Source organism: Oncorhynchus keta, chromosome 28 (genome assembly GCF_023373465.1).
Source record: "Oncorhynchus keta strain PuntledgeMale-10-30-2019 chromosome 28, Oket_V2, whole genome shotgun sequence".
Classification (NCBI taxonomy): domain Eukaryota; kingdom Metazoa; phylum Chordata; class Actinopteri; order Salmoniformes; family Salmonidae; genus Oncorhynchus; species Oncorhynchus keta.
In genome coordinates this window covers 27,829,188-27,843,698 of record NC_068448.1, presented here as the reverse complement: position 1 = coordinate 27,843,698, position 14,511 = coordinate 27,829,188, and the positions used below count along the sequence as shown (strand labels likewise).

At 43.0% G+C, this 14,511-nt stretch overlaps 1 protein-coding gene across 2 annotated transcripts in view; it reads left to right on the top strand.

The window, feature by feature from the left end:
* The window catches only part of LOC118360942 (E3 ubiquitin-protein ligase MIB2-like), an 85,224-nt gene that overhangs the window by 14,643 nt on the left and 56,070 nt on the right, over nt 1–14,511 (top strand). For both annotated transcript variants that reach the window (XM_035740537.2, XM_035740536.1), the window contains exons 2-3: nt 6,892–7,302; nt 9,079–9,250. In XM_035740537.2, coding sequence (XP_035596430.1) covers nt 7,080–7,302; nt 9,079–9,250 — 395 coding nt within the window. In that variant the 5' untranslated portion in view covers nt 6,892–7,079. The remainder of the gene's footprint in view (nt 1–6,891; nt 7,303–9,078; nt 9,251–14,511) is intronic.

The following is a 14,511-nucleotide window of genomic DNA, read 5'->3' as shown; positions in this document are numbered from 1 at the left end:
AAACGTGTTTATGCTTTGTCTTTATGGGGTATTGTATGTAGATTGCTTTTATCCATTTTAAAATAAGGCTGTAGCGTAACAATGTGGAAAAAGTCACAAGTACGATCTTTGTCCCCATGTGCAGTTGCAAACCGTTATCTTACTTTTTATGACGGTTTTGGAGCAGTGGCTTCTTCCTTGCTGAGCGGCCTTTCAGGTTATGTTGATATAGGACTCATTTTACTGTGGATATAATACCTGTACCTGTTTCCTCCAGCATCTTCATAAGGTCCTTTGCTGTTGTTCGCACCAAAGTACGTTCATCTCTAGGAGACACAACACGTCTCCTTCCTGAGCGGTATGACTGCTGCGTGGTCCCATGGTATTTATACTTGAGTACTATTGTTTGTACAGATAAACATGGTACCTTCAGGTGTTTGGAAATTGCTCCCTTGGATGAACCAGACTTGTGGAGGTCTGCAATTCTTTTTCTTGAGGTCTTGGCTAATTTCTTTTGATTTTTCACATGATGTCAAGCAGAGGCACTGAGTTGGAAGGAAGACCTTGAAATACATCCACAGGTAGACCTCCAATTGACTCAAATGATGTCAATTAGCCTATCAGAAGCTTCTAAAGCCATGACATTTTCTGGAATGTTCCAAGCTGTTTAAAGGCACAGTCAATTTAGTGTATGTAAACATCTGACCCACTGGAGTTGTGATTAACTGAAATAATTGTTTGTAATTGTCTGTAAACAATTGTTGGGAAATTGACTTGTCATGCACAAAGTAGATGTCCAACCAACTTGCCAAAACTATAGTTTAACAAGACATTTGTGGAGGGGTTGAAAAACGAGTTTTAATAAATCCAACCTAAGTATATGTAAACTTCCGACTTCAACTGTAGGTGCATGAGGGAGATTTTTCCTTCTCTTTTGGGGTGTATCTTCTCTCCCTAATCTCCAATTATTTCTTCATCCAGGGTGCATATGAGTAATTTCAATTATCTTAGACTATCTATTTCTCCTGGTTTCTTATCTTGTACTGTATTCCTAGCTGGAGTGATCTGAAAGAACTGCCAGGATATCTGCCTTATTGCTTTAACCTCTCCAGTAGATCAAAAGGAGACGAGGACGGGAAGCTACTTTAGACTGTCACAGGCTTGCTGAATTGTCTTTCTCCATTCTGATTTGTTTATTCTAAACCAAACTAGGACACAACTGACAGTGAAGTAGTCCAATTTGTGTGGATCCATACACAGCGAGAGAGAGAACACAGGAGTTATGCGAACAGAGGGCCATGGAAAATAATGGAATTGGATGTTGATGTCTTCCTGTTTGCATGCACACAAACCCCGTGACAGTGAATTGTGGAGCGATGGTAATTAGTTAGTACCCATCAGGGTCTGTGGACTGAGTTAGATGACTGGCCAGAGTTTTTAATCCAGTGAAAGCAGCCTAAACTGTAATTTTGGGGCTGGAGAAAGAGAGTATGAGCAGCCTTCTTATTCCCCGTCTAATCCCCCCACTCCATATGCTTTCACGCTAAAGCACATACCTTTTAATACACAAATTACATAAGCAAACAAATATAATTTTAAAACATTTATAATCATTTTGTTTTGCCTATTGCTGCAGGATTAAGATGGATTTAGGCCTATACTAAACCACGTAATTTGATACTTATCCTGGGATTAACACTGAATTAGACAACAAAAAATAGTGATATGAACCGAGTTCGGTCCACATTGGCATCGGTTGTGTCACTCGGTGAATGAATGTTTGTAACCGTGAAGCCTCCTAGGTAGTGTTTTGTGCGTGGGTAGAACTAGCCTAATAGTTGCAGGTTCCTTCTGTTATTGGAAGCTGTGAGTGTGAAATAGTCTTTCGAGTGATGTAGTGACAATTTAAAGGAATACCTGTCCGCAATTCTGTGGGTTAGAATAATTGCATCAAATTTGAGTGCGTTTAAGATTCCAATCCATTTCTGACAGGCTTTTGTTTTTATTAGACTCGTTCTCACACACCTGCACACACACAATTCTTTAGGCTGTTACATAAGGGCTACAAGCCCACGGTAGGCAGCCCAGGCAGAGGAGGAGGATGCAGAGAGACAGGCTGATATAGTCTGCTCCGTCCACATCTACAGGTGGATGGACTGCCTGCTTCTATCTATGCAGTTGCTCCCCTAGATTCCTCTTGTGTAATGTAGACACAGACCACCGAGGCAGCATCAAATAATGCTACCACCAACATGATCAACAGAAATCAACCAAAGCCAAACGGGTTGGCCGAGAGACAACCGAGGTAGGCTTCCCCCTCCTCAACAATAGTAGTTAAGCCATCGCTGAATAGCATTTGTGAATTAATTGACCGTTAACGTGCCTTAGCCTCTTTGGTTGTGGCTGTGTAGACAGTCTGCTGGATCTAAGCATGCGTCCTCGAGGAAGATGCGGAGGGTTGAATATCAGTGTTTCAACAACCAGTCAACTGAGACATTCCTCCTTGAAGAGCAATGCTATGTAAGACGGGCTAAAGTAGGCCATGTATGCAGTCTGCCCGGTTGGCTGACTGATTGGAATACCTCTCTTTGGAGGTTCCTGCCTTTCTGCTGACTCAGTCCACACGAATAAAGACTTCCTTCCCGTGTTTGTTGGGTTTTAAGCCATGCTACATGCCATGGCTTCATGATGAGGGCATGCCTGTATAGTTGTTGTGTGGTAGACTGTGTGTGGCTGCTGTGTCAGGTCAGGGGTAGAGAGTAGAGCAGTGGGGCATGTTAGTGGTGTCTAATGTCCAGCTGCTCCTCTCTGAGTTAGCCCATGTCACAGCATGGTGCTCAGTGAATGTTCCAGGAAGGATGTGGGGGAAAAAACAATCAGAGCTTCAGTAATCGGGTTAATAAGACCTAAGACTTTTTTTTTCTGCAGCTTCACTGTGTGTCCTTCAGCAGACTAAAACACACAGTATCTCTGGGGTGAGTGTTGAGCATCATTGTTTTGGGGCTTAGTCTCACTGCTCTTTTAAAATGTGTCAAGATCATAAAATGATTAAGCAATGAAGTGGCGGTGAATAGCTTATTTACAGAAAAGGCTGCTTGGCAACAATTACTATTTGTCACAATGAAAGCTCAAATTCCGATTCTCATTTTTTAAAAATGATATTTTATTTAACCAGGTAGGCCAGTTAAGAACATGTTCTCATTTACAACTGCGACCTGGCCAAGATAAAGCAAAGCAGTGCGACAAAAACAACACAGAGTTACACATGGGATAAACAAACATACAGTTAACACAATAGAGAAATATTTACGTACATTGTGTGCAAATGTAGTAAGATTAGGGAGGTAAGGCAATAAATAAATCAAAGTGGCGAAATAATTACAATTTAGCGTGTGATAGATGTGCAGAGGATGATGTGCAAGTAGAGATACTGGGGTGCAAAAGAGCAACAAACAAAAAACAATATGGGGATGAGGTAGTTGGGTGTGCTATTAACAGATGGGTTGTGTTCAGTTACAGTGATCGGTAAGCTGATGCTTGAAGTTAGAGAGGGAGATATAAGTCTCCAGCTTCAGTGATTTTTGCAATTCATTAGTAATTGGAGAACTGGAAGGAAAGGCGGCCAAAGGAGGTGTTGGCTTTGGGGGTGACCAGTGAAATATACCTGCTGAGGGCGTGCTACAGGTGGGTGTTGCTATGGTGACCAGTGAGCTGAGAAAAGGCGGGGCTTTACCTAGCAAATACTTATAGATGACCTGGAGCCAGTGGGTTTGGTGACGAATATGTAGCGAGGACCAGCCAACGAGCATACAGGTCGCAGTGGTGGGTAGTTTATGGGGCTTTGGTGACAAAACGGCTGGCACTGTGATAGACTACATCCAATTTGCTGAGTAGAGTGTTGGAGGCTATTTTGTAAATTACATCGCTGAAGTCAAGGATTGGTAGGATAATCAGTTTTACGAGGTTATGTTTGGCAGCATGAGTGAAGGAGGCTTTGTTGCAAAATAGGAAGCTGATTTCTAGATTTAATTTTGGATTGGAGATGTTTAATGTGAGTCTGGAAGGAGAGTTTACAGTCTAACCAGAATTTGTATCGACAAATACCTAAGTCAGAACTGTCCAGAGTAGTGAGGCTAGTCGGGCGGGCTGGTGCAGGCAGCGATTGGTTGAAAAGCATGCATTTAGTTTAACTAGCATTTAAGAGCAGTTGGAGGCCACGGAAGGAGTGTTGTATGGCGTTGAAGGTCGTTTGGAGGTTTGTTAACACCGTGTCCAAAGAAGGGCCAGATGTATACAGAAGGGTGTCATCTGCGTAGAGGTGGATCAGAGGTTTACTAGCAGCAAGAACAACATCATTGATACATACAGAGGAAAGAAGAGTCGGCCCGAGAATTGAACCCTGTGGAACCCCATAGAGACTGCCAAAGGTCCGTACAACAGGCCCTCCGATTTGACAAACTGAGCTCTCTCTGAGAACTAGTTAGTGATCCAGGCGAGGCAGTCATTTGAGAAACCAAGGTTATTGATTCTGCCGATAAGAATGCAGTGATTGACAAGGTTGAAAGCCTTGGCCAGGTCGATGAAGACATCTGCACAGTATTGTCTTTTATCGATGGCGTTTATGATATCGTTTAGGACCTTGAGCGTGGCAGAGGTGCACCCATGACCAGCTCAGAAATGAGATTGCATAGTGGAGAAGGTACGGTGGGATTCGAAATGGTCAGTGATCTGTTTGTTAACTTTGCTTTCAAAGATTTTAGAAAGGCAGGGCAGGATAGATATAGGTCTAGAGTGTCTTGATGACCGCGGCAGCTATTCAATCTTTGGGGATCTCGGACGATACGAAAGAAGTTAAACAGGCTATTAATAGGGGTTGCAACAATTTGTGGCTAATTTTTAGAAAGAGCGGGTCCAGATTGTCTAACCCAGCTCACTTGTAGGGATCCAAATTTTGCAGCTCTTTCAGAACATCAGCTGTCTGGGATTTGGGTGAAGGAGAAGCGGGGGGAGGGGGGACTTGGGCAAGTTGCTGCGGGGGGGTGCAGAGCTTTTGGCTGGGGTAGGGGTAGCCAGGTGGAAACCATGGCCAGCTGTAGAAAAATGCTTATTGAAATCCTCGATTATCGTAGATATATCGGTGGTGACAGTGTTTCCTAGCGTCAGTGCAGTGGGCAGCTGGGAGGAGGTGCTCTTATACTCCATGGACTTTACAGTCTCCCAAAACCTTTTGGAATTAGTGCTACAGGGTGCAAATTTCTGTTTGAAAAAGCTAGCATTTGCTTTCCTAACTGACTTATTGGTTCCTGACTTCCCTGAAAAGTTGCATATCGCGGGGACTATTCGATGCTAATGCAGTACGCCACAGGATGTTTTTGTGCTGGTCAAGGGCAGTCAAGTCTGGGGAGAACCAAGGGCTATATCTGTTCTTAGTTCTATATTTTTTAAGTGGGGCATACTTATTTAAGATCGTGCTGAAATCTCTTTTAAAGAGCAACCAGGCATCCTCTACTGACGGGATGAGGTCAATATCTTTCCAGGATACACGGGCCAGGTCGATTAGAAAAGCCTGCTCGCTGAAGTGTTTTAGGGAGCGTTTGACAGTGATGAGGCGTCGCCACTTGACCCATTACGGACGTAGGCAATGAGGCAGTGATCACTGAGATCCTGGTTGAAGACAGCAGAGGTGTATTTAGGGCATGGATGATATCTATGAGGGTGACCATGTTTATGGATTTAGGGTTGTACTTGGTAGGTTCCTTGACAATTTGTATGAGATTGAGAGGTTGAACAGGCTAGTAATAGGAGTTGAAACAATTTTGATGGCTAACTTTTTAGAAAGAGAGGGTGCAGATTGTCTAACCCAGTTGACTTGTAGGCTCAAATTGTCGGATGGCCTGGGTGTTAAGCATATCCCAGTTTAGGTCACCTAACAGTACGAGCTCTGAAGATAGATGGGGGGGCAACCAATTCACATATGGTGTCCAGGGCACAGCTGGGGGTTGAGGGAGGTCTATAACAAGCAGCAACAGTGAGAGACTTATTTCTGGAAAGGTGGATTTTTAAAAGTAGAAGCTTGAACTGTTTGGGCACAGACCTGGATAGTATGACAGAACTCTTCAGGCTGTCTCTGCAGTAGATTGCAACTCCGCCCCCTTTGGCAGTTCTGTCTTGTCAGAAAATGTTGTAGTTGGGAATGGAAATGGAAATGTCAGAATTTTTGGTGGCCTTCCTAAGCCAGGCTTCAGACACGGCTAGGACATCAGGGTTGGCGGAGTGTGTTAAAGCAGTGAATAAAACAAACTTAGGGATGAGGCTTCTGATGTTAACATGCATCAAACCAAGGCTTTTATGGTTACAGAAGTCAACAAATGAGAGTGCCTGGGGAATGGGTGTAGTGCTAGGAGCTACAGGGCCTGGGTTAACCTCTACATCACCAGAGGAGGAGTAGGATAAGGGTATGGTTAAAGGCTATAAGAACTAGTCGTCTAGTGTGTTTGGATCGGAGAAGAAACAGAAGATTTCTGTGTGCGGTAGAATAGATTCAGGGCATAATGTACAGACAAGGATATTGTAGGATGTGAGTACAGTGGAGGTAAGTCTAGGCATTGAGTGACAATGAGGTAGTTTGTGTCCCTGGAGGCACCAGTTAAGCCAGGTGAGGTGTATGCATGTGTGGGGGGTGGGACAAGAGAGCTATCTAAGGCATGTTGAGCGGGGCTGGGGGCTCTACAGTGAAATAAAACGGGAGACCCAGCGATTCAGAAAGCTAGTGGGCTGGGGCTAGCGGATGGGTCTTCGGGGACATCGCGACGGAAAAGTTTGAAACCACCTCGGACGATTCACACCTTCTCTAGTAGACAGCGCCCCAACTGATTTGGTATTTTTTCTTATTTTCTCTCTTTCTCCCCTCAGTCACCCCTGATCTGGTCCCGGAGCCCCTGGTTCCACCTGTGGTGCCTACCCTGCCCTCGGCGTGGGTCCGGCCTGCCCTGCACAGGCTCCGTAGGCGCAGCAGCAGCGGCAACAGCAGCAGCGGCAACAGCAGCGGAGGCAACCCCACCAAGCCGTGGCCCTCGGGCCTGGCAGGCCCCAGAGGCAGCATGGAGGTAGGCATGCGTGTGGTGCGTGGCCTGGACTGGAAGTGGGGGAACCAGGATGACGGTGACGGCCACGTGGGCACGGTGGTGGAGATCGGGCGGCAGGGCAGCACCACCACACCCGACAAGACGGTGGTGGTGCAGTGGGACAGTGGCACGCGCACCAACTACCGCACAGGCTACCAAGGCTCCTACGACCTGCTGCTCTACGACAACGCCCAGATCGGTGAGCACTGAGCCCTGATCACCCCACCACAGGTTTTGAAATGCATATAAGTTACACTATATATACAAATGTATGTGGTCACCCCTTCAAATTAGTGGATTTAGCTATTTCAGCCACATCTGTTGCTGGTGTATAAAATTGAGCACACAGCCATGCAATCGCCATAGACAAACATTGACAGAAGAAGAATGGCCTTACTGAAGAGCTCAGTGACTTTCAACATGGCACTGTTTTTTTTTTTGTGTGTTTTATTTAACCTTTATTTAACTAGGCAAGTCAGTTAAAAACAAATTCTTATTTATAATGACGTCCTACCCCGGCCAATCCCTAACCCAGATGACGCTGGGCCAATTGTGCGCCGCCTTATGGGACTCTCGATCACGGCTGGTTGTGATACAGCCTGGAATCAAACTAGGGTCTGTAGTGACGCCTCAAGCACTGAGATACAGTGCCTTAGACTGCTGCACCACTCCAGAGCAGCGTTATGGAATGCCACATTTCCTACAAGTCAGTTCGTCAATTTTCTGTCCTGCTTGAGCTGCCCCGGTCAACTGTAAGTGCTGTTTATTGTGAAGTGGAAACGTCTAGTAGCAGCAACGGCTCAGCCGCGAAGTGGTGGTCCACACAAGCTCACAGAATGGTAGAGTGTAAAAATCCTCTGTCCTTGGTTGCAACACTCACTGCCGAGTAGTTTTCTAGTTTTTGGCTAAAAGCAACAGTGAAAGAGAAGTTTGACGATATAACTGATTCTGTTATGAAAAGGTTTTCTAGTGAGTTTTGCATTGATCTGTTAGGTCTTGTGGAAACTCTGTTAGTTGCGCGCCTGTAATTGCTATTTTAAGCGGGGAAATAGCATTCCTGAGGTCGGTGCATACTGGAGGGTAAATGTGCAGCAGTAGTGCAATGCAGTTATAAAAACTACATTCACAAGTTTGTTTTATTAAGTGTTTCAAATGTCATGGTATATCCCTGAAGGTAACAATATCACTAGGATAATTTAATTTATAACAAAGCTTTTTCATTGTTAAAATAGGCCTACAATAATTTTTCTATACAAAAATGCACACTCCAGTAATCAAATATTAATGTCCTTTCGGATATCTAGATATTCAATTAACCGTGCCCATCCCTAGTACTTGTGTATAAAACAACCTACTGTCTATAAAACCATATTCAGTGAGGCCGGGATTCAATCTAATCCATGCAAGCTTGACATTTAAAGGACATTTCCGATTGAGGCAACATGCACAGCATTTACCGTGAATGTGATCTCTGCGAAAGTTGGGGAAATTGCCTTTTTAAAAGCATCATTGTCAGCTGTCCGGCTTTAAACTCTATTCAAGTTTGATACATTTTTTTGTATATCATTTTTTATTTTTTAGCTATTTATGTCTCATCTCTATGACTCAAGCAAGCTTCCTCAAGCTTGTGTTTACTTAGATGCCCTTTGCTCTGCGACGCTTTCTCCATTTCCTTTCGACTCAAAAATAGAGACAGGCAATACAGCCCTGTTTTAGAATCAAATGCCAAGTGCTACGGCAGGATTAGTCTGCATTTTGCGCCATTAAAGACATCATTTTTCTGCCTCAGAAGCCAATAAGGCTTCAATTTTAGCCTAAAAAGTGGGAGAAGGAGAGTCAAAAGGAGAGCAAGGGAGAGGGATGAGGAAGAGCGGCATCTCTCGATGTCTCTTTCATCAGTCAAGCGTCTCATTTGCTAGGCTTCTTGACCTCCGTCCACCTCTCTGACTCTCTCGCTCTCTTTTCTCTGTCTCAGGTGTGCGCCACTCCAACATCATCTGTGACAGCTGCAAGAAGCATGGCATCATGGGGATGCGCTGGAAGTGTAAGGTGTGCTTTGACTACGACCTGTGCACGCAGTGTTACATGAACAACAAGCACGACCTGGGCCACGCCTTTGAACGCTATGAGACCGCCCACTCCCAACCGTGAGTACCATGGTCACCCCCCCATCTTTTCTCAAGCATTCTCAATTCCCCCATCATTTAGTGCAATACACCCAGTATTATACAGCCACCCAAGCCAGTATTATAGCTAAAACACTATATGGGAGAACAGTACTTAAGCAAATATATTTAGTGATGCCACGCAGAATACTGTTGGCCAATACTACAGTAATTCCTTATGTGGCACCAATTCCCTCTTATCTGCGATTGTTAAACATTTACATCGTTTCAGTTTCCTCAAGTGAGTGAAGACTTGAGTCCATAGACATTGCGAAAGACATTAGGGCAAAATAAAGAAGAACTGTGTCAGAGAACAAGCTCACCAAACCTGTAATGGCTGTATGTCATTGCTGCTTAAGTTTAGGTCTATTCAATCAAAACGTGTTGTCTGGTTTTTAGGGTTAAAGTAGCCTGAACTACTGAATGAATGAGTCTTCATCTTGACATGCAAAAAAAAGCATTCTTTTTTTGAAATTATTCTCCCATATCGAGAAGATAGAGAAAATGTATTTGTCACTGACGGTCAGCTCTCATATTCTGTACAGTACAATACAGTCTGACAGAGGCTCCTTCCCCTCTCACTTTGACTCCCGCCTCAGTTTCTCTAGCCTACGGTATTGATATCACATTGGGCCTGTATGCTTTCATAAGATCTGATTTAAATGTGACTGCTTTGTGTCACATCGAGTTAAGTCTGGACTTCATGACTTGAAAGCTGACGGGAGAGTAAACACAAGGCTAAATGTTGGATTTCTGTCAGCAGTTTGCCCCAAGAAGACTACTATAAGGTCTTATCGGTCTTGTTATTTTGAGGATGTTTACAAACTACTCAGCCCCACTGTAGGACTTACTCTAGCTACCTGACAAGATTACAAATCTCAACCTTTAAATAGATTTATTTTCTTCTACTTATATCAGTCTGCTCAGCCCCACCAGAGGACTTACGCTCACTACCTTACTAGACCGCAAATCTCAACCTTTGAATAGATGTCTATCTTCTACTTATCACTGGCTTCAGTAAGAAGCTTGATACATCTGGTGGGTGTGTTGATCTGATTTGAGAGTAGTAAACATACACACCACCAAACTGCTGCTTTGTGGTGAGAGAAACAAAAGCCCATAATTTGGTTACTTCACCATTTATGAAATTACTCCCACAAACACATTAACTTCTCTATATCAACAAACAGAGCAGAGAGGTAAAGGCAAATGCAGGATTAGATATCTCAGTAGTTGAATCCAGTACATGAATGATGGAGGTTTTGAAATGCAACGATTGTTTGATTTTGACCCAAAACGGCTGATGGTTAACACAAGTTTAGTGCATGTGACCATGCAGGAATTGAACCAACAACTCCTGAATGCCCCGATCTGGACGCCAAAACAACAGAGGGATGTTCAAATTTGAAGTGGGTCTCTGAAGGGATCTCTGTCACCCCAGTACAAATGCGTTATGAATCTGCCGCCTTCTCTCTTGAGACATCTTTAAGCAAGAATGGAGCAGTCAGTCTAAAGTGGAATGAAAGAATGTCACTCAGCTGAAGTTAGTGGGCCTGCAGTGATGTGATAGACCCTTCAGACATCTCTGGCCTTGCTCTTACGCAACCCGCATCCTGATGGAGAACATTTTATTAAGCTGATTCTACGAATGTTTTCCCACCGTAACCACTGAGGATTCTGAGAAACAGATGTCATCAACAATGATACATACAAAGAGCCATTGATGGTTTTTCTCAGATCTCTTTTAGGCCTCACTACTTAGCCTATTTCAGACACTTGTGCCTTTTGTATTCACACAGCTCATGAGGTTACAGCACATGTCTTTAGAGAAGCCCACTGAGTCTGCATTAATTTATTTGAACTATGACTCCCATTGGCATCATTATAAATTCGCTACATTGGTGTCAGGTGGGAGGCTGAACCAGTTTCAGTTCTCCTTTGGCCAAATATGCATGAAATATAGCCAGTCATTTATATTTCAACACCTCATCATACCATAACTCATCCATACGTCATTAGATCATGCCATGAGCATTTTAGACATTAGTCAACGTCTATATCCAACCATTGGATCCCATTTCTGGTTTAAATGTACTGTTGATGTAATTTATTAAACGCCGAAGAAGGGTTGGGCGATATATCGAATGTATTATATTATGCGATATGCTTGTATCGCAAGAATCAAATATACAGTACCAGTCAAAACATTTGGAAATAGTCAAAATAAAGAAAAACCCTTAAATAAGTAGGTGTTACTTATTTAAGGGTTTTTCTTTATTTTGACTATTTTCTACATTATAGAATAATAGTAAAGACATCAAAACTATGAAATGACACATGAAATCATGTAGTAACCAAAAAAGTGTTTTATATATATTTTATATTTGATATTCTTCAAATAACCACCCTTTGCCTTGATGACAGCTTTGCACACTCTTGGCATTCTCTCAACCAGCTTCATAAGGTAGTCACCTGGAATGCATTTCAATAAACAGGTGTGCCTTGTTAAAAGGTAATTTGTGGAATTACATACCTTCTTATTGCGTTTGGGCCAATCAGTTGTGTTGTGACAAGTTAGGGGTGGTATACAGAAGATAGCCCTATTTAGTAAAATAGCAAGTCTGTATTATGGCAAGAACAGCTCAAATAATCAAAGAGAAATGACAGTCCATTACTTTCAGACATGAAGGTCAGTCAATCAGTAAAATTTCAAGAACTTTGAAAGTGCACTTGCAAAAAACATCAAGCTCTATTGTGAACCTGGCTCTCATGAGGACCGCCACAGGAAGATCCAGAGTTACCTCTGCTGTAGAGGATAAGTTCATTAGAGTTACCAGCCTTTAATGAATGCTTCAGAGTTCAAGTAACAGGCACATCTCAACATCAACTGTTCAAAGGAGACTGTGTGAATCATGCCTTCATGGTCGAATTGCTACAAAGCAACCACTACTAAAGGACACCAATAATAAGAAGAGACTCGCTTGGACCAAGAAACACAAGCAATTGACATTAGACTGGTGGAAATCTGTCCTTTGTTCTGAGTCTAAATTTGAGATTTTTGCTTCCAACCGCCGTGTCTTTGTGAGACAGAGTAGGGGAACGGATGATCTCAGCATGTGTGGTTCCCACCGTGAAGCATGGAGGTGGGGTTGCTTTGCTGGTGACACTGTTGGTGATTTATTTAGTATTCAAGGCACACTTAAACAGCATGGCTACCACAGCATTCTGTAGCATGAAGCCATCCCATCTGGTGTGGGCTTAGTGGGACTATTATTGGTTTTTCAACAGGACAATGACCCAAAACACCTCCAGGCTGTGTAAGGGTTATTTGACCAAGAAGGAGAGTGATGGAGTGCTGCATCTAATGACCTGGCCTCCACAATCACCTGACCTCAACCCAATTGAGATGGTTTGGGATGAGTTGGACTGCAGAGTGAAGCAAAAGCAGCCAAAAAGTGCTCAGCGTATGTGGGAACTCCTTCAAGACTGTTGGAAAAGCATTCCAAATGAATCTGTCAATGCAAACGGTGGCTACCGCTAACAGCATTTTAGCCAAAGACTATTATAGGGCGCCGATAGCCATGGTAGCTCTGCTTCTAGCTCCTAAGTAACTTTAACGTTTTTTTATGTGTTATTTATTACATTATTAACCCAGACATTTTTTGGTGTTATTACATGCAGCCGGATTGAACTTTTTTACTATTGAACGTGGTCCCTTCAGATATTTGGAAATTGCTCCCAAGGATGAACCAGACTTGTGGAGGTCCAGAATTTTTTTTCTGAAGTCTTGGCTGATTTCTTTGGATTTTTCCATGATGTCAAGCAAAGATGCACTGAGTTTGAAGGTAGACCTTGAGATGTATCCACAGGTACACCTCCAATTGACTCAAATGATGGCAATTAGCCTATCAGAAGCTTCTAAAGCCATGACATAGTTTTCTGGAATTTTCCAAGCTGTTTAAAGGCACAGTCAACTTTGTTCTTCTGACACTATGGAATTGTGATACAGTGAAATAATCTGTCTTTAAACAATTGTTGGAAAAATGATTTGTGTCATGCACAAAGTAGATGTCCTCACCGACTTGCCAAAACTATAGTTTGTTAACAAGACATTTGTGGAGTGATTGAAAAATGAGTTTTAATGACTCCAACCTGTGTGTATGTAAACTTTTGACTTCAACTGTATATACTGTATTCTACTCTATTTTAGTCAATGCCACTCCGACGTTGCTTTCCTAATATTTATATATTTCTTAATTACATTATTTTACTTTTAGATTTGTGTGTGTATTGTTGTGAATTATTAGATGCTAATGCACCGTTGGAGCTAGGAACACAAGCATTTCGCTACACCCACAATAAAATTAGATTTACTAGCGTTCTAGTCCGTTTTTTATAAATGTACAACAAATTCTCATTCTGATACATAAGGTATGCCACTTGATTGAACATCTGAACAAAGTGGACAGACTAGCATGCTATTCAGACAGTTGTAGACAGACAGAAGGGTTTGTTCATAACAGTTTAACTCTTCTACCTTGTTAGCTAGCAAATAGATGTGTTTGCTAAACTTGAAATATATAAATATTAGCTGGCTACTCACTAGCACGTGAGCTTGTGCTTGAGACATGGGCTTGTGTTTACGCATATAAGGCCCTCCCTCGTTCTCCCTTCTGCAAATCTAACCATGAACCTATTCTCCTGTTTTCAAACAAAAGCTCAAACAGGAAGTACCAGTGTACTCAATACGGAAGTGGTCAGATGAAGCAGGCAAGAGGCTACAAGAATGTTTTGCTAGTACAGACTAGGATATGTTCCTGGATTCATTCGATTGCATTGAGGAGTACAAGCATATAAGATGCCCACTATGACCTCCGAGACATCAAACATGCAAATGGACAGGTAGAATCCTATTACACCGGCTCCGACACTCGTCGTATGTGGCAGGGCTTGCAGACGATAACGGATTACAAAGGGCAGAAGTTGCCCAGTGATGCAGAACTCCCAAATGAGCTAAATGCCTTTTATGCCTGCTTAGAAGGAATATAAATTGGCTTGCGTGTAAACAGGTTTTTCATGATGGCTATGTGAGCTTGTTCTCCGTGGCCGTCGTGAGAGCCATTTAAACAGGTTAACAATCACAAGGCCGCCAGACCAGACGCAATACCGGGGTGCGTTCTCAAAGCAAGCGCAGACCAGCTTGCAAGTGTCTACAATGACATTTTCAATTTATCCTTGTCCCA